Raw genomic sequence first — 26,523 nt, forward strand, 5'->3', positions numbered from 1 at the left:
CTGGAGAAGCTCAGGCAGAGCACACGCACCCGCCATGGAACAACCCCTGCTGGCTGGGGGCCCTGGGTTCAGTGCTTAGGGCTGTGCTGGGATCCTGACACAGGGACAGTGACTCTGGCAAGTTGACCAGGACAGCTGCTTTGAACTGCTACACCCACTACACAGTGCAGGAAATGGGATCTGGTTGGCATGGAGGGAGAAGGAGCTGAAGGCTGGCAATATTAGAGTGGTAGAAGGACACAGCTACCCTGTCCCTTAAATAGAGATGGCCACAGCTCAGAACCAGCTATCCCTACCCACTACATCTGACTCTGGACCCAGGAAATCCATACTAGTCAAACTTCACAGGGTTCCTAATGGCCACCATGGTTCCTAAGGGAGAAGACAGGTGGTGGCACCATCCTCTCCGGTCCAGGATGAGCTACTCTACTGGAGAAGCTTTTGGGTTCAAGGCCACCATGAACAAACAGATAAGCAAGGCACTAACAAGGTAAACAAAAGTGACCTCTCACCCCTATGGATACAGGTAACCAGCCCCTCACCCCTATGGATATGAGTAGCCAGCCCCTCACCCCCAGCCCTCTCAGGTGTGGTGAGAGGAGCAGGAGAGAAGCCCCAACCACAAGTGTCTAGGTAGGAGCTAGTCAGGCTGCTGGCACCAACACTGTGACCGAGCCACTGGCCACCTAAGTAATGTCCCTGAGCAGCAGATGAAGTGCTCTCCAAGAGGTGGGAAGGTTGGGGTTTTTTGTTTGTTTGTTTGTTTTTATAAAAATAAAGCTCAGCCGGGCGGTGGTGGCACATGTCTTTAATCCCAGCACTTGGAAAGCAGAGGCAGGCAGATCTCTGTGCATTCGAGGCCAGCCTGGTCTACAAGAGCTAGTTCCAGAATAGGCTCCAAAACTACAGAGAAACCCTGTCTTTAAAAACTAAATAAATAAACAAACTAATAAGTAAATAAAATAAAGCTCCATGGACAGGAAAATCAGCAAATGAAAAAGTCACTCTCACCTACCTTACAAAAGGGACTGTCAGTGTCCCAGCAGCAGCAGTAGCAGTCTTTGGAAAAGAGGGTAAGTACTACGAGCTGGGTCGGCCTCTGGGTCAGCTGCACTGTTTTCACGTCCTCCCCATGTCCAACACTGGGCACTTTTGGTCTCCAGCCTGCATTAGGGCTGCCATGGCCTCACCTACCTCCTCTGAAGCCCACAGGTGCCTTGACCGTCTTACTCTGCACGGATGCTGAGGAGTGGAGGCTCAGGCAGCCTGGCAGTGGGGCTCTACATGTGGTTAGAGGATGCCACCAGACAGAACCCAGGCAGGGACAGCAGGACAAGTCAGACAAACGGTCAGCGAGCCCTCCAGAGGTAGGGCCTGAAGAGGCCACTCCATGATGCCAAGCACTGAGTACACTGGATCACCCACATCACATCGGTAATCTGCACCGCTGACCTCCCAAGATGGATGTACCTCTTTTGTAACTACTACTACCTCTGAGAGTCAGGGCACAACTGTTTGCTCTTGGTGTAACACAGTCACAGATCATCCTGGAGCAGAGCCTGTGCCCAGGAGCCATGGCATTAAAAAAAGCAGCAATGCCTAGTCTGTGGCAATGGCAGTAGGGGCTGCTGTTTGAGTGAGGAGTCACAAGAGCCTCCCCTGGCAGTCCACCCTCCAACTGTAGTGAAGTCTTGAGAGGCGTTAGAGTATACAGAAGGTAGAATGTAAAGAGAAACTGGGACTCCACTGAAGCAGCTCTCTCTCATAGCTGACCCATGCTGGGGTGGAGCCTTTCTGTGATACAATTGCTCTCCCATTTGTAACCCTTCACCGAGGGGCTTGGAGGGACTCATCCCTTTGTTCAGGGCTATATCCGGGATGGATAAACTGCTCTACACATTCCCCAGGAAAAGTCACAAGACATCAGGGCACAGACAGGGACCACCCCCAGTTAATATCAAATACTTTTTTTTTGATTCCCAGGCTGGACAAAGAGTGAGAAAGAGAAAAAACAAAAACAAAGACAAAAAGCCCCAACCTGCTGCCCCGATGACTACAAATGCAAAGGTTGGAAATAAACAGTTAACCTAAACTTACATGTGGCTGAAAATGAAACACTTCACTGGCAATTAGCCCTAAAAGCAAGAATGACTTGACCCAAATTTACCCCAAATCTCAAGTGTGAGGGTTGAAGAAGACAGCACTCAAAAGACCCACCATCAATGCAGAAAAAGCTGCCTGAAAGCCAGACATAGTGGTGCACGCCTTTAATCCCAGAACTCGGGAGGCAGAGGCAGGCAGATCTCTGTGAGTTTGAAGCCAGCCTGGTCTACAGAGCAAGTTCCAGGACAGGCAACATTACACAGAGAGACTCCTTCTCAAAAAACAAAAAAGAAAAAAGCTGCCTGCAGACCTCAGCACCTATATCTGAAAAGAAACATTTTAGAAAACTCAGGAGTAACACCCTTACCTTGAGAAAGGTTAACAGTGGAGTCATAGAACGTTCCCCTAGGCCAAGGCAAGGCTTCCATTATGACTGCCATGATTCAAAGAACACCAGAGACTAGAGACAAGATGGATCTGACACATAAGAAACAGTCCAAGAGGGCCACAGAGACCCCAAAAGAGATGCAGACAGACTTCTGTGATAGTGTAGCAGGAACTCTGATACTATTCAGCACACCACAAAAAATAATCTCAAGTGTCCAAGTCCTACATTAAAAGACAGAACAAGACAACTGCATAGAAGAAAACGTGACGTCCGCAGTCGAGGTGACACAGCAGTAAGAAGACCAGTTCTCCCCAAAGTAAACAGAAACCCAACAGAGCTCCATGCAATGTCCAATAGCAACTTCTCAGGAACTTGGCTAACATCCTGAAAACTATTTGAAAGGATAAAGCCCTTGAAGAGACATGTCACTTTTGGCAAAGAGAGGCAAGAGGAGACTCGCTCTGGCAACCATTCCAAGATGAGCGTCAGCAAGAACCCGCAGGGAGCCATTGGAGGGAGACCAGCCCCACAGCCTGGATGTCACTGGGACCAAGCAAGTAGAAAGCTGTGTAGCTGAAGGCGGCTTTGGGAAACCGGTTAGAACAAAACACTCAATGGAAACCCAGCGAATTCTATCTCATACTCTGTACACAGGACCAAAATTAATTCATGGAGTCAAAGGAAATCAAAGCCAAAAACATTACCTGATAACTCTGAAAGCACAAAGATCAAGAACAAAGGTTCCACAGGCCCGAGCAACTAGATCTGGACTTGCTGTGCAATAAAGGACACCACTACCACATCACGACTCAGCTACACCCCGCCATGTCAGACCCTGCACAGCGGCTGAGGACACCACGACCACATCACGACTCAGCTACACCCCGCCATGTCAGACTCAGCACAGCGGCTGAGGACACCACGACCACATCACGACTCAGCTACACCCCGACATGTCAGACTCTGCAGAGCAGCTGAGGACACCCACAGTCAGAGTCACAAAGACTCAGCTACACCCTGCCATGTCAGACTCAGCACAGCGGCTGAGGACACCACGACCACATCACGACTCAGCTACACCCCGCCATGTCAGACTCAGCACAGCGGCTGAGGACACACACAGAGTCACAAAGACTCAGCTACACCCCGACATGTCAGACTCTGCAGAGCAGCTGAGGACACACACAGAGTCACAAAGACTCAGCTACACCCCGACATGTCAGACTCAGCACAGCGGCTGAGGACACCCACAGTCAGAGTCACAAAGACTCGGCTACACCCCGACATGTCAGACTCTGCAGAGCAGCTGAGGACACACACAGAGTCACAAAGACTCAGCTACACCCCGACATGTCAGACTCTGCACAGTGGCTGAGGATACACACAGCGCGAAAGCAAAGTTCAAGTGTCAAGAACTCGCAGAGGGTGTGTTCAACCACAACGACTAAAGACAAAGCGGTAGGGGACACAACTCTAAGCACTCAGGAGTCAAGAGTACTCACTGCTCTTGCAGAAGACCTAAGTTTGATTCTCAGCACCCATATCTAATAGCTTAAAACCACCTACAATCCAGCTCCAGAGGATCCAATGCCCTCTTCTGGGCTCATGGGTGCTTATACTCAAAATGCACATACACACAACACATATATAACAATGACAAATAAAATATAAGCCAGAAGGTGGTGGCGCACGCCTTAAATCCCAGCACTCAGGAGGCAGAGGCAAGAGGATCTCTGTGAGTTCAAACGCCAGCATGATCTACAGAGTGAGTTCCAGGACAGGCTCCAAAGTTACACAGAGAAACTCGGTCTCAAAAAAAAAAAAAAAACACCAATAGATAGATAGATGATAGATAGATAGATGGGTAGATAGGTAGGTAGGTAGATAGATTTAAAAAATGATAGACAGGGGCTGGAAAGATGGCGCAGTGGTTAAGAGCACTGACTGCTCTTCCAGAGGACCCGGGTTCAATTCCCAGCACCCACATGGCAGTTCACAACGGTCTGAAGATCCAGTTGCAGGGGATCTGACACCTTCACACCAATGCACATAAAATAAAGTTAAATAAACTATAAAAAAATTAAAAAAAGATAGACAGATTAGATAGATAGACAGACAGACATCTAATAGATAGATAGATTAAAAAAAATAGTTGTTGTTGGTGGTGGTGCACATCTTCAATCCCAGCACTCGGGAGACAGAAGCAAGCAAATCTCTGTGAGTTTGAGGTCAGCCTGGTCTACAAGAGCTAGTTCCAGGACAGGCTCCAAAGCTACAAAGAAACTCTGTCTTGAAAAACCACAAATAATAACAACAACAACAACAACAATAATTACATAGATAGATAGATGGATGGGTGGATGGATGGATGGATGGATGGACAGATGGATGGATAGGTAAAATATAGCTTTAACACACATACACACTCACTCTACACCCATCTCCTTGGCAACTGTTAAATGCAGCCAACAGCCCCAGGCACTGAGGAGCTATAAGACTGCAGGTTGGTGTGAACCATGTCAAGATATTGTCAGCATCCAAAGTGTGTGGGACAACAAGGAGGATCATACCACAGAGCGTACATCCATCAACCACAGGAAGGAGCCCTTCCCCCGAAAAACCACACAGGATACTGGAGAAGGCCAAAGTAGGGGAAACGAGGGCTAAAGAGGCAAAGTGCAGAAGGTACAAAGGCAGGGAACGACCCCAGGAGACTCGCTCCCTAATGTTAAGTGAGGTCTTTATCATAATCTGTGTCCAAACCCAGAGCAAACCTGAGTGAAAGCCATGGGCCTGGATGGTGGGGATATGCCCTGTCAGCCTGTCCACTTCATGGGACAGCCTGTCTCCACATTAATACTAACAACAGTATAACAGCAGCCCTGCAGTGTCTTAGCACCACTGGGAAAGGGAGCATAGTAGGAACAGGGCTACTCTGGAGAGAGTGTGGACACTGTCTATACCCGTGTCCCAGACTGGGTCCAGGGTCTGGGTCTGAGGACCAGGAAGCTGCCTTGCTAATGATATCCCAGGCAGGAAACTCATATCAAGTCAAGTTTGGTAGCACTTGATGGATGAAACAGGAACATCATAAGTTCAAGGCCACCCTGCCTATATGTTCAAGAGCCATCTCAAAAAGGAAAAACAAAGGCATTAAGGAGAAGACTTAGTGGTTATGGCACTTGCTCAGCAAGCATGATGGGATCTCAGGTCCCCAGGACCCACATAAAATGCCAGGTGTGACACATTTTTAATCCCAGCACTCAGGAGGCAGAGGCAGGCGGATCTCTGAGTTCAAGACCAGCCTGATCTACAGAATGAGTTTTAGGATAGCCAAGGCTTCACGGAGAAACCCTGTCTTTAACCAGGGGGTGGAGGGGTGTCACCAGTGGGGTACGACAGCCCAACTATAATTCCAGTCTCCAGTGGCAGAGCCAGGGATCCCCAGAGCAATCTAGGTAGACTGAGAAACCCTGACTCAATGAATCAGGTGGCAAATTGATCAACATTGACTCCAGACATCGACTCAGGCTTTCACAAGCCTGCTTAGTCATACCACACCCATACCATGCACACTTATGCCTATGTACTTACAAAACATGCATTCATACATGTGCACACATGAAAAAATAGCTGGGTGTTGGCATATACCATAAATCCCAGGTTTCAGGAGGCAGAGATAGGGATAGCTCTCTGAGTGAAGTGACCAGCTTGATCAACATGGCAAGTTCATACCAACCAGGGCTGCATAGTGAGACCTTGTCCTTAAAACACAATAATTCTAGCTGGGTGGTGGTAGCACACACCTTTAATCCCAATACTCAGAAGACAGATCTCTGTGCATTCAAGGCCAGCCTGATCTACAGACCAAGTTCCAGGACAGCCAAGGCTACATAGGGAAACCCTGTCATTAAAAAAACAAAACAAAAAGAAAAATAAATAATCCTGTCTCTAAAACAGCTGCCTTCCTTTAAGAAGCCAAACACAAGGCTCCAGGCCATAGCCACCTCATAGCCTGGTTCAGAGACAACTTCAGGCAATATATTGGCCAGAGAAAGACCCTCTCTAGCCTTTGTGCAAGAAACCACAGGTCTTGAGAATGAAGTCCTGCTTGGCTGGACTCTGGAAGACTGGGTCCTTCTTAGGACCAAGCTTGTGAGGGAGCCGAGCTGACAGTCCAGGAATGTTTCTAAGGAAATCTTCAATGGAGTTTTACTCATATAGGGTACTCTTGGGTCGCCCAGAGGACCTAAGGACAAGCAAATGCCACACCTGGAACCAGAAAATGTGTGCAGATGGGAACACTCGTGGCTCTCCACTTTCCAAGAAGTCAGTGGAAGCTTCTGTCTAAGCTACGGAGTTTTAAATATGAGCCAAACAGAAAACTACACCAGCTCTGAGAGCAGGAACACAGTGTCCTCCTGCTGGACAGGGTCATCAGCCAATGCAGGAAAGACAGAGGGACTGGACACTGACATGGCATGGACCTTCACCCCACACATGGTGCAAAGGTAGTCTCTGGTGTGAGCGCCACCGCAGGCTGGGAAAAGGTGCTCACAAGGCCACATCCTAGCCCATCAACTGCCCATAGAGAATGATTCAGAAGTATTCCTCCATTCCGTGAGTGGTAACAGGAATAATTCATTACCAGGATGGTCTGATAAAGAGAATCAGAGACAAATGGAGTGAAGGTGACAGCAACAGCTGCAGCTCAAAGATGGAAACAGAATTAAGATAAAGCGCTCCGCCAGGCATGGTGGTGCACCTTCAATTCCCTCTGTTCAAGTCCAGCCTGGACTACACAGAAAGACCCTGTCTCAAAAAAAAAAAAAAACAAAAACAGGAAAAAACGATAAAGAACTGTTTTTGCCAAACTAGTTAAATGGCTGTGTGCTGCAATGAGCTCTTCCTCAAGAAAGCCCACCATACAGGAAGTAGGACTGCACACGTGGTTCTAGACCAGGGACCACCGAGCGGGCCGTTTCCTGAGGGCTCCCCACTAAGAGGAGCAGCAGTCAGCAGCACTTCCCGTGCCAAACTCCACGGAAGTGCAAACTTTCCATGAAGTATGGGTATCCCTTTCTTACACAACCCACTCCTACCTAACACAGTCTCCGTCTATGCCTCAAACCTGCTGACCAGCAACAGGAAGACGCCAGGAAATATGCCAGGCCTGGGACAACCAACGCTCAATGCCACTTTCGCCTTATCCAAGCCTCCCAACCAGAAGGTGGGTTGCTGCTGTTCTCAGTCGCCCTTTGGAACCTTCTGGGTGGCACAAACATGCTGGTGCTGATATGGGCAGGTTCACAGCTCCACACACTTAGATGGGAAGCCCAGACAGAATAGCCCTGTTCCCAGGAGATGCCTGCAAACCTATGGCCACCATAGCCAGAATAGCCAGCATTCAGTTTTGGTCGGGAGAAAGCCCTGGGGCTCAGTCTACTTCTTACCGGTTCTGGCTCCTGCTGAGGCTCCTCACCAGGCTTTGACTTCTTGGGCTTGGAAGGGCCCCCAGGGCCAGAGAAAGACTTGGGTGACTTGGTAGATGATGTCAGAGGTCGAAGGGACCCAGAAGGGCCTCCCAGCCGCTGACCCCCACCAGAAAAGGGAACAAATGGGGCGGACGCAGACTCCTTTGTGCTCTGCTTGGCCCAAGCATCAGCTGGCTTTGAGCCGCTCCCAAGGCTGCTCCCTGAGGTACTGGCATCACCCTGATGGTTCAGGTCTCCCCTGCTGAACTCCCCAGAGTTCAAAGGAAGCAAGGGGCTGCTAGATGCCTGGTCAGCTGACATGGAGGAGGTTGGACTTCCTGGGGGCTTGCTCCTGACTGCAATGGGCTCCTGTTTGCCCGTGGTGTCACACTGCTTTATGACAAACCTGGGGGAAGCAAAAAAGTGAGTCTAACACCATAGAGTGGTCCGTCCCTCTTTCAGGGTCCCTTCTGAAATCCACTTCTCTCTCCAGAGGAGAAAAGAGAAAAAGGCTGGAAGGAGTGGTCCCTGAAGGCAGCTGTGGGCACTGAGTGCCAAGAAGGCAGCACTGCCCACACTCCTAACCCCAGACACATTTCTCCTCATTTCCCATATTCCCACCCTCCAGGATCTCCACCTCGGCCTCTGAAGGGCTGGGATTACAGGTACGGGCCACACCTAGCTTCCTTTCCCCAAGCCTAGAGACTCCGATGCCCCTACCTGATAGTGGCACTGCCGCCCGTGAGGCCCAGGGACTGAAGCGTCGTGCTCTGCAGGGCAGCTCTACCGGTCACCTGCAGAAAACAAAGGACACACAGGCCCCCGGATGGATCCTTCCCTACTGAGCCCTGGTTGGTCAAATCCCCCAGGGCAAATCCCCAAGGTCTGTCAGCAGTGGGTCTGAAGCTGGTGAGGACCCGCTGACCGTCTGTCTCCTCGGCTGTGCACTGTGCCCACTGTGTCTAGAGAGAGCAGACTGAGTGAGGATGTCCAGCAACCCAGAATCCCATGCTCAGGGACAGGAGACTGAAGACTCACAGATTGCAGGCCCCATACACACAAGCAACCCCTGAGCTCCAGGTTCCACAGCCGCCACTGGCCAGCATTCCACTGCCCCCACCTTTGTAAATCCTTAAGTCTGTCGTAGCCCCAGGCCACCAAACTCCAATCGGCATCATGGCCCTCGACAACAATGGGCATCATGACCCTACACAACAATGGGCATCATGACCCTACACAACAATGGGCATCACGACCCTAGACAACAATGGGCATCATGGCCCTCGACAACAATGGGCATCACAACCCTAGACAACAATGGGCATCATGGCCCTCGACAACAATGGGCATCACGACCCTAGACAACAATGGGCATCATGGCCCTCGACAACAATGGGCATCATGACCCTCGACAACAATGGGCATCACGACCCTAAACAATGGGCATCATGACCCTACACAACAATGGGCATCACGACCCTCGACAACAATGGGCATCACGACCCTACACAACAATGGGCATCACGACCATACACAACAATGGGCATCATGACCCTCGACAACAATGGGCATCACAACCCTACACATCAATGGGCATCATGACCCTCGACAACAATGGGCATCACGACCCTCGACAACAATGGGCATCATGGCCCTCGACAACAATGGGCATCATGACCCTACACAACAATGGACATCATGACCCTAGACAACAATGGGCATCACAACCCTAGACAACAATGGGCATCATGGCCCTCGACAACAATGGGCATCATGACCCTCGACAACAATGGGCATCATGACCCTACACAACAATGGGCATCACGACCCTACACAACAATGGGCATCATGGCCCTCGACAACAATGGGCATCACGACCCTTGACAACAATGGGCATCATGACCCTACACAACAATGGGCATCATGACCCTACACAACAATGGGCATCATGACCCTCGACAACAATGGGCATCACAACCCTACACATCAATGGGCATCATGACCCTACACAACAATGGGCATCATGACCCTCGACAACAATGGGCATCACGACCCTAAACAATGGGCATCATGACCCTACACAACAATGGGCATCACGACCCTCGACAACAATGGGCATCACGGCCCTCGACAACAATGGGCATCACGACCCTCGACAACAATGGGCATCACAACCCTCGACAACAATGGGCATCACGACCCTCGACAACAATGGGCATCACGACCCTCGACAACAATGATCATCACGACCCTCGACAAAAATGGGCATCACGACCCTCGACAACAATGGGCATCACGACCCTCGACAACAATGGGCATCACGACCCTAGACAACAATGGGCATCACAACCCTCGACAACAATGGGAATCACGACCCTCGACAACAATGGGCATCACGGCCCTCGACAACAATGGGCATCATGACCCTACACAACAATGGACATCACGACCCTTGACAACAATGGGCATCATGGCCCTCGACAACAATGGGCATCACGACCCTACACAACAATGGGCATCATGGCCCTCGACAACAATGGGCATCATGACCCTACACAACAATGGGCATCATGACTCTAGACAACAATGGGCAAGAGGCAGCAGGTAACCTGACCTCGGGCCTCCAGACATATAGGTATCTTGCATCAGGTCCTTCTTAGTACCACACAGGTGTCTACCAGGCCACAAAGAGAGTCCACCCTGTTGGTAGACCAAAGGCAAGGTGATGGCACCCACTCTTCAAAACTCTTTGAGCTGTAGAAGCCCCAAATCAGAATGCATGGTCTGACCAGGGTGACAGAGCCCTGTCAGCACACCATCTGACTGTGGCAACAGCTCTACCATCTCCGGCCTCAGCTACTTCAGAAACACTGCCCAGTCTGTCTAGGTCCTCCCCTCTCCCAAGTCACTTCTGACAACTTGGTTCAGGGCAAAGGGCTCAGGCAAGACTGGTCACACCCACTGGACCAATGCCGGCCCTCTGAGGAGCTATCCACAAGGGCAGACAGCCATGCATAGCATGAGACCCAAAGTATGTGGCCGGGCAGGATGATCAGGCTGGGGTCCCTGGGGCCCCGTGGTTCATCTCTTCACAGGAAGAGTGTGGTCAGAGCAGCCTCCTGCACCCTTCACAGTTCCCCATGCCCCACATGCCCTTGGGATCAGGAATCTCAAATGGGGATAACAGAGAAAGTCCTGTCCCACCCCAGGGCCTTCCTGAGGACCCGCAGAAACTGCAAGCCTTTGCCTAAGCCAGGACAAGGCACTGGGCCAGGGAAGAAACAAAAAGCCCCTGTGAGGTCAGGGGACCCGGGCTAGGAGGGTCCTCGCGGTGGCGGGTGGGGCTGGCGGGCCGGCCCAGCCTCACTGCCAGCTTCGCCTGCGCCATGCTGCACTCAGTTTTGAAAAAGATCAAAACACGGAGCAAAGCAAATATTTACTAAAATGAAACCACTTTTGTGACTCTCCGGCTTTGAGAGAAGCTGAAAAAACAAACAGGGCACTGAGGGAGGTTTCAGGAGCAGCCCAGGCGGCCGCGGTCGGCTTCCAGTGGAGCCGGCTGTTCCGCTTTTTTCCACAGAACACATCATGCTTTCAGGAGCTGTTGCTCCCGCCACTGCTTTGAAGACTCAAGTCAGTGAAATTTCCAGGTTGGAAAGTGGGCTGGGCTGCGGGAGTGCAGGAGAGCAATCGGATGGCCAACACCTACCTCATCCCTCATGTACACACAGACGGGAGTCCTCTCCTCCAGCTGCTGCAGACGCTCCCTGTAGAAAGAATAAAGAAAACATCACGAGTCCACCACAAGGGATAGCAGAGACTTCAGGGCCCCTAACCCAGCTTCTTGAAAATTGCAGGGATCCAGGCTCAGGGCCTGAGACCTCTGGAAGCCAGCCCCAGCCTTTCTAACTCTCTCTTATATCCTCCCATAACCTCCAGAAGGAAGCTGCCAAGGGCTGCACGGAGCCCCAAGAGCAGCCTCAGCCATTAGCACATGGCCAAGGATTCTTCCTAACCCCTCTAGTCAAAAGGCCACCACATGGCATGAGCCTGAAGGAGAAAACCTCCAAGCAGTCTGGAGGGTCCTGAGTCTAGCCTTTACCTGGAACTGCCTCCCAGAGCAGACACCCAAGACCAGTTCAAGACACAGATGCATTCAGCAGACTCTAAGCAGCCTAGGTTCCCAAGGCTACACGCACTGCCATGAACTATTCCATTAGCCCAGACCCCCAGAGGGAACAGTAGGACTGAGGGAGGGGAGCAGAAGGGCTAGAGAGTTCTCAACCCGCCGGCAACTTGAAATAATGGCTGACAAATTGGGACTTGAACCAGTGCCCCAAGGACTGGATTGCACTGGATTCCACCGAGTTCTCGCCATGTCCGTCCCTTTAGTGCTGAAAAGCACAAGGGTCCCATTTGTGCCTGGACACAGAGAGTAGGAGTACTGCCCCCTTATGAAGCACATCCAGATGTCTACAGGGTTAGCTCCCAAGGTGACGGTTACAGGATGAGAGAGCAGGTCTGCCCCATCCTGGAGGCAGACACACACAGCACTCAGTTCCACTGACAAGCTGAGGCCAGGGCAGAGAGCAGGAAAGGGCTGGAGAGCACCCCAGACAGATGACAGACACAGCAGTCTCTACCCCCACTCTCCATTCTCTACCATCTCTACCGACCTCATCACCTTTCAAACAATGCCCTGAGGGCCCAGCACTTGGCCCCTTTCTCTTTTCTCCACATACTGCCACTCCGCACATGGAGCCACAAGGAGCACCCAGAGAGCGCTGGCTGTACCCAAGCACAATAAGTCTCTCTCTCTCTCTCTCTCTCTCTCTCTCTCTCTCTCTCTCTCTCTCTCTCTCTCTCACACACACACACACACACACACACACACACACACACACACACACTATAGCCCACCTTTTGCTGACACACAGAGTAACTAGTCAGGCCCTGAGCATCTCCTCTGCCAGTGCCCATGACAACAGAACAGGAGTTAGTTTCTTATCAAGAGGTCCCATCTCAGACCTTAGTGAAAACATGCTCTCCAAAGGGATAGGGAGAAGTTGGGCCCGTAGGCAAGGACCAGGCAAAGGAGAAAACCACACCCCAGCCAGGTCTCATGGCCATCACGGCCTAGACCACAAGGAACTGAGCTGGTGGCCAGAAGTCGGGAAGCAAGGATTAGTTCAGTGTTGGCTTGGATGGGGCAGGGCCGGGAGAGGGAGGAGCCAGCATGAGAGGAGCATCTAGATATGAGACACACGTACAGGAAGGATTCCTCATTTGGAAACCGTGATCAATCCCAAGTGCTCAAAGGACCTTTGGGGCACACGTGTGCCAAACACAGCTCCAATGGGTCAGGGTCACAGGTATGAACCTGGCATTGGTGAAAAAAACAAACAACCCCCCCCAAAAAACAAAACAACAACAACAAAAAACCCAAGCATTAGTACAGGACTGAGTGTCGAATCCATAGCCCCACAGCAAGGACAGCAGAAAAGCAGATGAGCATTTGAGCCTAAGCCCACTAGCAGACCTCTGCAGCCTGTGTGTTGTTTTTGGTACTCAGCTCTGGTGCTGCCCTGGTATGTGCCCACTCCTGACAAGGCCCAGCACTGCTGCTCCACCTGTCTCCAGAGGCCTTGCCAGGATAGCAAGACAGCAACAGAGTTTGAGGAGACCACAAAGCCCACCCTGCAAGCCAGGCTTCTGACTCAGTGGGCTGTGTATGATATGCGGGTATCCCCTCCATACAAGGCCAAGCAGAACTGTAGTGTCCCTGTACTGGGACTACCCTTCCTGGCCCAAGACAACAGGCTACAGAACAAAGATACAGACTGGGAAGGAAGACAAGAACACTAAGAGATTTTGCCTCCCAGATACCAGACACACAACACACTCCTGCAAGAAGGCCATACTGCCTGGTCACCTGACCCTAATGCCCAAACTAGCAGCAAGAGGATAGTCAATGCAATATCCCTTCTGGGAGTCCTTACCTGGGGTATTATAGGATAACAAACCACAGATGGGAACAGAGCCCAACAACAAGTTATCAGACAGTGGCCAGCTAGGATGTGCAGCTTCTCCAAAGCAAGCAGCAGGCGGATCAAATTCCCTTGTGCAGTCTGAGAGGAGCAGTGTGTAAACATGCCATGTGGCCACAGGCCCAGGAAGGGGCAGCCAAAATAGCTTCCAGACCTGCCACCCCTGCCTAGCAAGCAGAACTGCCAGTCCTGGTGGTGGGACTGGAAGACATCCCCTTATACACTAGTGAGGACACCATCACGGCCCACAGACTTCACAGGGTCTACCCTTTCCCCCCAGGCTAGACTGAGCCACAGGACATCACGCTCCACATGAGAAATGTACCACTAGGGGTGGCTAATGGAGTCTAAGGAGCCTGCTCACCCACATGAGAGATACTCCTAGGCACAAAGGAAAGTGTTAATGGTATCAAGCAAGGTCTCCAAGACCAGCAAGCCTCCCCTGGCAGGACAGAGATGCCACTGCTGTTGGCTTCAGAAGCCTGCCTCACCCACCACAAAGCTCATCATCCCCTCAGGGGTGGAGAGTCTGGGTACTTGGGACTCAGCTCCTAGTGAGAGCACTATATGTTGAGGACAAGCACCATCTACAATATGTGTATACTTCATCTGTTCAGACCTCACTAACACAGGACAGGTGTTAACATTAGCACTGCCAAGAAAAGCCTGGCACTACCATGTCCCCAGATACAAGAATGACACACAGGTAGCATGGCTTTTCCTGGTTTAGGTGCCCTCTGAGGGTGAAGTCTAATCATTGGAGCACGAGGTACCAGTGCCCAGTGCCACGTGACAGTGAAGCCCCTTGGGCTCATGCCTTGTCTAGAGGAACAAGGAGGCCCAGACAACTGAGCCTACACAAGTCTAAGGAAGGAAGTTTTATGTGCTACCCAGACAGTTTTAGCCAGGAGCTGAGCTGCTACCCACTGGGTACCAAATCTACCCTGAATATGGCCACAGGGCTTGACCTCAGAGCCCCAGGAGTGCTATGCTCACCCACAGTCTCCTTCACAACGTGTCATACCCTGTGGACCCCCCCAAATCACCCAGCTCTCCTGAGAATTGTAGCTAATCACTCAAGGGGGGGGGCAGAGAAAGGGCTTGGGCTACATAGTAAGGCCAGGGTAGAAAAGGGACAGGTGCAAGGAAGAGGACCCAGCGAGGACAAGTCCCCTCTGCACTGAGTTCACGAATTTGACATTTACAAAACAAACAAACAAACAAAAAAGCCACCACACTGTTCCCAAGCAGACTTCAGAGAGCAGCCTGGGGGCGCAGACAGGCAGAGTCTGAACCTGCCTGAATCCTGGGGTGTTCTAAAGCACACCCTTCAGTTCATGTCCTCCCAGACCCTCACACCCCATCTCATCTGTCTTACTCAACACTTCCTGGTGGCCACTTGCCTGATGTGGCCTGCTGGACTGGCCCTACTGACTACACACCCATGTGGGCTGAGTGGATAGCCGCAGGACCTCCGGACGTGTGGTAAATTCTGACTCATAGCAGGAGGCCTGGGTCACACTACAAAGAAAGCCCCACACATTCTTAATCTACACTCCTATGGCCTTTGGACACTCTTGTTTCCATTTGTGTCTTGCTCAACCACTGGAAGGGTGCTCCAGCATACGACCCTAAAGCAAGCATGGGCACATCTGCATGGCCAGTGATGATGTCTGCATCAGAGTCAGCAACCAGAGAAGTAGACAGCAGGCCTGGCCAGTCTTGGAGGCAGCAGCTAGGGCTGGCCGAAGCTCCCAGTAACTTTCATTCCAGGTCTGTACACACGGCTCAGCAGTCAAGAGCACTGCTGCTTGAGTTCCTAGCACCCACGTGGTGGCTCACGAGCATCTGTAAACTCCAGCTCCAGGGGAGTTATGGATGTATACCATCTATAACATTCAGTTATATGTATGTATACCAAGCATACATATATACATAAATACATACATATACACACATACATGCAGACAAAAACATGAAAAACAGAAATAAACAAATCTTCAAGCCAGACATGGTGGTGATGTCTTTAATCCCAGCACTCAGGAGGCAGAGGCAGGAGATGGCAGGAAGATTCCTGAGTTCAAGGCCAGCCTGGTCTAGAGTGAGTTCCAGGACGGCCAGGGTTACACAAAGAAATCCTGTCTCAAAAAAAACAACCCAACAAATAAATAAATCCTCAAAAGCCTCTAACCATAAATAACCTAATCTTCAACTGATTGCATGTTCAAAGGATAACATTCTTGTTGTTATTGTTGTTTGACACAGGGTTTCACTGTGCTGTGTAGACCTGGCTGTCCTGGATCTCACTCTGAACTCACAGAGCTCCGCCTCTGCCTCTGCCTCCCAGGTACACCACCACCACCCACCTTTAAAGGGTAACATTTTAGATGTACTTAGTTAAACTTATCAATAAAGTTAATTACATTTCTTTTTACTTTTTCATTAATATAGTTTCTATAGCTCTGGGTTATGTCCATGACCAGCACATGTGGCCCTACAAGACATCCCCAGTGATCTGCGTGGGGGTGGCTCAGACCAGAAAGAACCACTTTCCAAAGCTATGCTACTTCCAGTCCAGAAAGCCACCCAGTGCCCTCCAAACAAATACACACAAAGCATGCTTTATATTCGCTATGAGAGCCTCAGTGCCCAGTCTCTGGCACTCCCATGGGCATTCCAGGAAGCATCACGGAGGTGAAGACCTAGAGCTTGGACTCCCCACTTGGAACTTGCTTTGCATCATATGCACTGATGAGCCTGCTGTCCCTGCTACACAGTCCCTACCCTCACTGTGAGACTGAAATGCACCTACCATGGGGCATGAGCGGGCAGCAGCTCGGGTCTCAAAGTTCAGAACTGGAAATCATGGGTGGTCTTACCTCTTGGTCCAGTGATTCTATCTCTGAGTTTATCCTGAGGGAGGAAGCAGGATGGCAGAAAGCTGAGTGGTCCACTCTAGCTCTGCCTGTGCAGGCCACACAATGAGGAGCAGGGCCTGTCAGCACAGGTACACAAATCAGGCATACGAATGGAGGCTAGGGTCACTCACAGAGACAGCATGCAAGAAGGGACACTGAGGATCTTCAGGAAAGTGTTTATGGCAATCACAAACAAACAAGAGAGACGTGAGGAAACAGAAGACAGCATGCAAACATCCAGGAGTCTGAGGCAAGAAGACTGTATCCAAGGCCAGCCTAGGCTACAGAGTAAGTTCAAGGGCAGCCTGGGCAAACAAGTGAAACCCTGTCTCAAAAAGTAAAAGGAGAAAAAAAAAAAAAGTAAAAGGAGTGGGCAGTGAGATGGCTTAGACAAGAAAATGCTTCCCACATAAAATGAATATCTGAGTCCAGATGTCACATGAAAAAGCTGGGCCTAGGGGCAAAACCTGTAATACCAATGCCAGGAGGCAGACACGGGAATGTCCCTGGGGCTTACTGGCCAACCAATCTACCTGAATTGGCAAGTGTACATACACACGCTGAGTAAAAAGTAAAGAGTGGGCTAAGGATATAATTAGTGGTAGAACACAGGCCTAGCAAGCACAAAGCCCTAGGTTCAATCCATAGTATCATGAGAAAGCTGGGCATAAATCACTCTCTATCCAATACTCCCATGTTTAAAAAGTATCTATAATATTCATGGGCAGACATGCTAACTGTCATGGGTCCAGAGGCACTGATCTCGGGGCTGCATAGTCTCTTGAATCATGCTATTATCTGTGTCTCCAACTGCACTCATTGCAAGAGTCAACACATCCTGAGAGACAGGGACACCAGGTGTTCTCCCACCTTTTCCAGTTCTGTCAGCCCCTCACCAACAGAGAACCTAAGATACTCTGGGCCATTTCAAGCAGTAAAGAAGCAGCAGCCCTCCACTTTTGGTGTCGCCTAGGAGACACCTAAGAACAGTGCCCTGGCTCTAAGGCGTTTCTTTTCTCCTAACACCTTTCCTATAGCTATTCTGCTTATTTGTACCTACCCCATGCTCCTTTGAGGAAAACTGCCCAAGTACCCCAGCAGGAAGTCTGTAGTCTCCTTTCCTGGAGACCAGCAGCTTCTTTCAGAGACATGCAGAGTGAACTGGGCCTTTTCACACCCAGGGCTGTCTGTTCTACCCTCACTCTTCTGTGACACCCTGGCAAGAGAAAGAATTCTAGCACAAGCAGATCTTGAAGGCACTGCTCTGTCTCTATCAGGGGTTCTGGCCTGTGCCCCCCGGGAAGGGAACAGAATCATTTCCATACCCAGGTCGTGCATTTCACAGCATCCCCTGATAAGGGTCCTTGACCTGCTGTGGGTCTACACAAGCCTTCAGTCAGGGCCACTGGTCTTCAGTTCTGCAAAGCTCTCGGCTGCGGCCAGGCTCGGTCTGGAGCCTCTGTCCTCTGGACTGCTTTGTAGTGAGTGCCCTGGCACAGAAGACCCAGCAACCCAACTTCCCTGAGTGATCTGCCCTCTGCCCCCCATTGATATGGAGCTTCTATCCTCCAAAGAGCTGAACTCCATGCCGCCCGGTCCAAGCACTAGCCCAGGTCTGCAATAGCTCCCATTCTCCCCTGCTCGGTTAGTCAATACCCACAGCCACCATGGGGAGGAGCCCACGTAGCTGCAGCAGGACTCTAGCCAGGTGACAGACAAGCCTTACACTGAGGTGGCCCCAACTGCTGCTGTGTTCCTACATTCCAACAACTCCTTCTCACCTTAGCCTACCAGCCTACCAGTCACCCAGCCAGCCTGCCTTCCTGTCTTCTTTCATCCCCTGTTTTAGGAGACAAGGTCATGCTACATAGCCCAAGCTGGTCAGTAACTCACTGTGTAACACAGGATGGCCTCAAACTCACAAGCCTCCTGCCTCAGTGTCCTGAATTATGGACAGAAGCCATGCCTAGCATTAGAATGTGCTCTGTGTGTGTGTGCGCCCTCATGCACATAAATGTTATCAGGTATCAAACTCAGGGTCTTATACACACGTGATAAATGCTCCCCACTGAACTAAATCCGCAGCCTGAGTGATCCTTTTTAGCCAGTTGTGTCTACGATCTGACCAGCACTCTAAGGACATGACAAGTCCTAGAGTTCTTGTCCAACACAGCCACCAACTCTCCCCGGCCATCACATGGACCTCATATTTACATAGCTGCTCACATCTAACTTCAACTCAATTATTCCTTAAATAATTAACATTCCTATCTTATGTGCATTGGTGTTCGCCCAAATGTATGTCTGTGTGAGAGTGTCGGGTCCTCTGGAACTGGAGTTACAGACAGTCATGAGCTACCATCAGGCATTGGGAACTGAACTCAGGTCCTCTGGAAGAGCAGTCCGTGCTGTTAACCACTGAGTCATCTCTCCAGCCCCCTTAACTCATTCTTAAATCCACTTCAGACCTGGCCTCAATTCCCATGGCCACTGGTGCTGCTGACACCAGTGTCTTAGAGAAGGGAACCTGCAGACCTCATACCACACTCACTGGGACAGCACGACATTTCCTGTCCACAGCAGTCAGGCACTGCTACAGCCGGGCACACTTCCCTCGTGGGGCCACATGGGCACCAGATCCAGAGTCACGCTCCCCCACACACAGAGCACTGTGCCAGGCCACATCTCGCTGCACCAGACACATTAGCCTACTTTGTCCACACACAGCCATGGCTCAAATGAGGGCACAGACCCAGGAAGGGCAGCAACTCACCTACAGTCATACAGCAAATACTACTCCTAGCATGCTTGTCAGACTTGTGGTGGTGTGTGTGTGTGTGTGTGTGTGTGTGCACGTGCCTTTAATCCCACTACTCGGGAGGCAGAGGGAAGTGGATGTCTGAGTTCAAGGCTTGCCTGGTCTACAGGGCAAGTTCCAGGGCAGTCAGGGCCACACAGAGAAACCCTGTCTTGAAGAAAGAAAAAAAAAAGCAACAATAACCAAAAAAAAAAAAAAAAAAAAAAAAAATAGACTCCCATCCCACTTAAATACTATTTACACACTTCAGAATAGCATTTGCAGTATTAACCAACAAGAACTACAGATGCACATCAGAAGAACTCATTGTATAAAGCAATGTCACAGCAACAAGCTCATTCTAATCAAGGATCCTCAAAACACAGATCTTACACAGGCATGGGGAGACATTTCATTTCCCTTTGCAGTTCATCAGTCCTTGGGATCTTTTGAGTCCCGACAAAGATGGAGGAACACCTTTGCTCTCTTTGGAGGACAAAAGGCCAGCAGGCCTGGAAGCTGAGCTGCCAAGACCTTCAACTGCGCACCTCCATTCAGTCAGGACTGCAAAAGCCAGAGCCAGAAGCACAGTGTGGGTTTCAGACCTCTGCCAGGAGGGGGCGGGAAAGAGCCTGGGATCTGCCTGCCAGAGCTCACCTAGTCTGTACAAAATGGCTGAGGAGCTCCCAGAGTGTCTGGCGGGAACAAAAAGTGTCCTGCAGCCTGGAGCCATCATCCAGCTGTAATGCAATTCGAACCTGGAGAGGTGAGAAGTTAACCCAGAATTAGGAAGAAACACACTATCCCAACAGACCCAGATTCCCAGAGCCAGGAACTCCCCACCTCCTGAACACAAATACTGAGGAGGGGTATGATGCCCGAGGGGGCTTTTCAGGAGGGCTGTATCACCAAGGAAATGGCTGCACATCAGTGAACTGTCACGGAAATGCCCCCTTAACCACTACCCCCAGCCGCAGACAGCACCGGTGCAGCCTCTCTGGGAGACCAAAGATGAGCCCCAGCATCCTGTGAGATAGGAACATTGAGTAAGATGTCCCCAACTTCAGGGCAGGCTATTGCACAGCACAGAGGACCGATAACTGGCGTTTTCTAAGTCTCTGTTTATTACTGAGCATACCACTTTTGTATGTCTCATAGCAACTGTACCTTCAACGAGGAACACATGAGCTACAACCCCCTCCAGCAGTGGTCTTCAACCTTCCTAATGCTGCAGCTCATTAACACAGTTCCTCACGTGGTGCTGACCCACAACCATAAAACTATTCCATTGTTACTTCATAACCACAAATTTGCCACTGTTATGAATCATAATGTAAATATACGGTATGCAGGATATCTAGTATATGACCCCTGTGAAAGTGTCACCTGATTCCCCAAGGGTTGCAACTGCTCTAGAGCATGTCAGTAGGTGGAAAGCTACAGCTGAGGCCCAGCAAGGGCTCTAGGGAGGCTGAGTGAGAAGCAAGTGTCTGTCAGCCACGTCTGTACAAAAATTCAGGATCTCTGATCAGAAACATCCAGCTGGTACAGTGTTACCAACAAACCCCAACAAAACCAAAACACAAAACAACACACATACACACACCAAAAAAAAAAAAAAAAACCAAAAAACACCTGCATAAGGAAGAAATTTTTCACTCCCAGTCCTGAGTTATTCAAGCAGAAAATGTAGCTTTGGCTTAACTGAGGAAGGCAGAATGGACCGCAGGACTTGTCTCGACCTCCAGTCCTTCTCAGACCCATGGGCAAAGCTTCGGCACAGCTCCCATCCAGCCCACGGCGGTGCCATCCCCTGCTCCACAACGCCGGCAGAGGCAGAGGGGCAGTGCCATCGCGCTTCACAGCTGGACACCTACCATGTTCTCAGGCCCCATCTCCAGCTGGACACCTACCATGTTCTCAGGCCCCTCACGGCTGCGGGACACAGGCACCATCTCTAGCTTGGCATTGTTAGGCAAGTTGGCAAATCTCCACTGGAGAGAGAGGTCGAGCACAGTCCTCTGAAACCTGCAGAACAGACATACCACAGACATCCCTGAGGACATAGCCCCATGCCTACCGCTCCCTCAGCTCCCAGAGCACAGACTTAGGACTTGAAGAAACAAGAGGTGAAGTCTTGGAGTACAGGGAGCTTTAGGGAGGCACAGGACTGGCAGGGATACGGAGGGGATACAACAGGATGAGCCTATCCAAAGGTGAGGGTGGTACCTAGAGATACTGCAGCAGATGCTGGCCTGAGAGCTGACCCTCAGGAATGTGGCTCATTTGGTATAGTTCAATCACCAGCACTGTACAACCCTGGTATGGTAGGATTACATGCCTGTAACCCCAGTACTTAGACGGTAGACACAGAAGGATCAGGAGTTCAAGATCATCTTGCGTATGTAGAGAATTGGAGGCCAGCTTAGACTTTTGGAAACCTTGACCCATAAAAATCCCTACGTGATGGGTGACAGCCAGCTGGTAACGGAAGAGAACTGACTTCAGCAAGCGTCCTGACCTCCACAAGCACGTTTGGCATTCATGGACCATACACAATTATGTATAAAATAAGAAGAAAAAAGAAAGCTGTCTCGAGCAAGACCAATAAAATTCCACCTAAGAGTCCTGTCGTTCCAGTTGCCAAAGTTGCTCTGGCTCAGGAAATATATACCAGTCCCATCACTCCCGCCTGCTGCTACCCAGAGGAGCATGAAACAAGCATAGGAAGGCGATCGTACAAGACCCGCCTCTGGGACGGCCCAGTCCGATGTCCTTACAGAAATTCAGAGTGAAACCAGGCAAGATACAAAGTCACATTAGCCATCGCCTCTCCGCCTTACACCATGAGGGGTTAGTGTGCAGGGAGGCTCCAAGGGCTTTTAGGGGCTTCAAACGTACAGCTTCTCAGAAGCACCGAAGGACCAACAGATCTAGAAGCATCAGTGGAGACTCAGGCATTATCTTGGAAGCAGCCTCCAAGATGTTTGCCCTTTCCAGAGAGCTCAGTTCAAAACTGGAGAGTCAATGACAGTTCAGGACACACAAAGGTGACACTTGGATCTGATACATGGCTCCTGGCAACTCAGTATGAGTCACCAGGAGGCTATTACCTGCCCTTTGGACGAGAAGAGCAGGCAAGAAGGGAGAGAAGCTGGGCCAATGCCATCCCTGGGGAAAGCGCCGCAGCCTTACCCAGCTGCCTTCCTAACCTTGTTCCTTCTCATCCCAAGATTCTACAGGAATGAGAACAACTATCCGACCTACAGCTCACACACCGCACAAAATAGCACAACCTTGCCTGAGGACGTGCATGGGCCACCTGAGGACTATAGAGGACAACAGGACTCAGACTCTGACTCTGTTTTAATGAACATTCAGGAGGAAACTACAAAACTAGATAGATACATTTGTGTGAAATCTGAATATATGGTTTATCGCCAACCACTTTTGAATATAGAAAGTGACTAGCCCCACATTATAAACCCAAGATGCTGTTGGGAATAGCAGTTTTGGCGACTGTGACCTATGTACAAAGTCCAAGAATGTTTGGAAGAACTGAGAATGAGCCAGGTGTGGGGGCAACACCTTTAATCCCAATGCTCAGGAGGATCTGTGAGCTCAAAGCCAGCCTGGGCTACACAATGAATTCCAGTTCAGCCAGAGGCAGTGAGACCCTGTCTCGCAAAAGAAAAGGAAAACAGAGAGATAAAAGCAGAACTGAGAATGAGACACTGTTGATCCCGGTCCTCGGCACAGTTCAAAACTGCAAGCTGCCGTAGGCTTGCGAGCTGACAGTGACGGGCAGAGAGAAGGCCCTCACCATGTCTACTGCCGGGCACCAGCCAGGGCAGTCACAGCACTTCTTAAACAAATTACAGTCAGCGGATGGAAAGGAGAGGCTAGGGCAAAGCTAATACAGTGTTGTAGAGGAACTGACTCAAATTATAATCATTACTCCAACCAGACACCATTATGTGGACCACGGGCAGGTTAACAGAACAGTGCTGGCACAAGGCTTTGTGGCAGGGTATCCTGGCCACTCGGAGCACATGTTCTGTGATTGTGAGATGACCAGAATGGGAGCTGGAGCCTGGAACAGCCTGATGCAGATATCTTTTCAAAGAAACATCTTCCTAGAAAGCTCCGAATGTAGTGTGGAAAAGGTCAGGGGAGAGTGGGCTCTTGTGTTCGAACAACAACAAGGCTGTGAAAACACATCTCTGTCTCAAAGGAGAAATACCATGCATGAAACGCACCCTCCTGCGGCCTCAGCCCTGAGGACCTGGTGGAGGGCCTGCCCTTTTCTTTGTATCAGTAGTATTCCTTCACGGAGAATACTACAATGGGGGAGGGTGACAATCCCTTCACAGGTTTCTACCCATTTCTGCATGAACAGATCTTTGCACTAAGAGCCCCACCAGGAACTTACATACTCAAATGAGCTAAAATCCTACACTGTAGGGTTAGACATGCTGCCCAAAAGATGTGCTTCCCAAAAGATACATCATTGTCTCTGCCCCTAAAAACCTGTGGGGATGACCTTATTTGGTACAAGTATTGATTTTTTTAAAAAAAATATTTATTTATTATGTATATAGTGTTCTGCCTACACATCAGACAAGGACATCAGATCTCATTACAGATGATTGTGAGTCACCATGTGGTTGCTGGCAATTGAACTCAGGTCCTCTGGAAGAGCAGTCAGTGCTCTTAGCCTCTGAGCCATGTCTCCAGCTCCCAGTAGAGGTATTTCTTGATGTTAAGTTAAGGGAGGACATTAAATGAGGTCATCCTGGACTAACCAGAGGACCCCTACACCCAGTGACTTGTGTCCTTATAGCAGACCAAGAGATGGCAGAAACTGTAATGATGTAATCACAAGCCAAAGAAAACCTGGACAGCCAGAAGGTGAAAGAAATAAGAACATCTCTCCCTTAGAACATTCGGAGTACAGTCATACTGACACTTACATTTTGGACTTTGCCTTCTGAACTGGATAAGAATAAACTTCTTTTAAACTACCCAAGGGGGCTTTTCCAAAGCAGAGACAGTTTGTGTGTTGAGAAAAGGACCAGATGGATTGAGAAGCCCACAGCTGAGCCTGAGTAAACTCACTTCAGATCGTATTCACTGGGGTTGAAGTCCTGCCGTCGGCATGTGTCCTCCAGTACCTAGGGGACGAATGGACAGTAAAACCTACGTGGACCAGAGAACTCATATGGCAGGCACACTGGCCAGCCCACCAAACATCTCACTCAACAAGGCTTAGCAAGCAAACCGTACATAAAAATTCTGTCGTGTTTCCCCTTCCTACAGGTGACTCCAAACTGTGGCACAGCCTGTCCAACCCTGGTCCCATGTTTTGGGTTCTAGGTGGAGGCTAACCACAGATATAACCAACCCGCCTTACAGGGACTACTCTGTATCTCTTGTCTCACTCTGGGGCCTAGCAGCCTCTGTGCAACTGCTGCATGACCCGAATCTTCTCTGCATGAGCCCAACTGCAAATGGGTCCTGCCAGAGGGTTGTGGGGCTGTATTAGGTTCTCTAGAACCTCATTTTTGAACTGTGTTCCCCACTCCATGGGCTCCTGACACAGATTTGAATAGTATGCGCTTTTGCAACCTAACAACAAAGGTTCAAGAAACAGGTGTGTGATTCATAGGCGGTCACAAGCAGCGACAGTCAAAAGCAGTGAATGACTTAGCAAAATTCACTTCCGGGCACACGGACGAGGCCGATCCAAGGTCCGGAGGGACGCCCCTGAGCGGAGCAGGCAGGGGCGCCCCTCTTCCCGGTGACCGAGGAGGCTGAATTCGGACAAGTGCCGAAGACTCCGGGTCTCCAGCAGCACGGCCTTGGGGTGGTGAGGTCCCCAGCCGTCCCGGGGCTCAGAAAAGGCGCCTCCGAGCATCCCGCCCCGCCCCCGGGACCCAGCCACGGAATGGGGCGGGCAGCCGCGCGAAAGGCACCCATTGGCTGCCTCAAGCGCCGCCCACCAGGGCCCGGCCCCGCCCCGCAGCCCGGGAGCAACCGCAGGGGCGGGCCCGGGCGCGGCCACCTCGGGCCCTCAGCCTGTCCACCCGTCCGCCTGTTCCCCACCCGAGCCGGCGGCCGCACCTGCAGCAGTACGGTGCTCGGCGTCACCTTCACCGTATGGCGCCGCCCGTTTGGGGCCAGCACCGACACCGCGGAGCCCCCGCCGCCCGCCGGGGCCGCCATCTTCCGCTCACGTGACCGCGGCCGGCTCGCCTCAAACTACTTTATCCGCAACAGCCGGGACGCACGGCCACGCGGCCTCGGGGGCGGGGCCGACTGGGGCCCCGCCCCAGACTCCGCCCCTGGCGCCCTGGTCACGTCCCTGGCTCTGCCTCATGTGGAGCAGGCGGGGGCACTGGTCCCTATGGAGTCGCCTAAAGGGCTCTTTGGTGTGGGAGGCGCACACTGCTGCCAGGGGCGCTTTCTTTTCATCCCTCGCCCATGGTCCCAAGATCCGTCACGTTCTGGAGACTGCCTGCAAGAAAGCCACGTTGCCTGCGGCCAACCCCGGGTCCTGCAGCCACCTGTCTGCCACCGAGTCCTAGATATACCCACACCATAGTTAGCCTTCTTTGCACCCACTCCGATGAGCGCTGAGCCTTCCTCCCCCAACTTCTCAGATGTTCCTGTGATCATCATTTTCACATGGTGACAAACGCTTCTATGCTGGTCTTCCCCAAGTGCTTAGGCCAAGTGTGGTGGCTAGCATTTGGAAGGCAGAGACAAGCTGATCCCTGAGTTCCAGGTCAGGTTG

The 26,523-nt window shown here is 51.0% G+C and overlaps 1 protein-coding gene across 8 annotated transcripts in view; it reads right to left on the minus strand.

The window, feature by feature from the left end:
* Positions 1-26,008, minus strand: part of Aspscr1 (ASPSCR1 tether for SLC2A4, UBX domain containing) — a 38,899-nt gene extending 12,891 nt beyond the window's left edge. For 2 of the 8 annotated variants that reach the window (XM_085694230.2, XM_085694228.1), the window contains exons 1-7: positions 25,851-26,008; positions 24,846-24,901; positions 21,605-21,755; positions 20,385-20,485; positions 11,675-11,732; positions 8,686-8,759; positions 7,945-8,371 (exon numbers count right to left, since the gene is read on the minus strand). In XM_085694230.2, coding sequence (XP_085550356.1) covers positions 7,945-8,371; positions 8,686-8,759; positions 11,675-11,732; positions 20,385-20,485; positions 21,605-21,755; positions 24,846-24,901; positions 25,851-25,952 — 969 coding nt within the window. In that variant the 5' untranslated portion in view covers positions 25,953-26,008. Of the gene's footprint in view, positions 1-7,944; positions 8,372-8,685; positions 8,760-11,674; positions 11,733-20,384; positions 20,486-21,604; positions 21,756-24,700; positions 24,811-24,845; positions 24,902-25,850 lie in introns of those variants that run through there. The other 6 variants (XM_085694231.1, XM_085694229.2, XM_085694232.1 and 3 more) reach the window with 6 other exon arrangements.
* Positions 26,009-26,523: the final 515 nt, after the last annotated feature.

The sequence above is a fragment of the Myodes glareolus genome, chromosome 9, assembly GCF_982192425.1.
Source record: "Myodes glareolus chromosome 9, mMyoGla1.1, whole genome shotgun sequence".
Classification (NCBI taxonomy): domain Eukaryota; kingdom Metazoa; phylum Chordata; class Mammalia; order Rodentia; family Cricetidae; genus Myodes; species Myodes glareolus.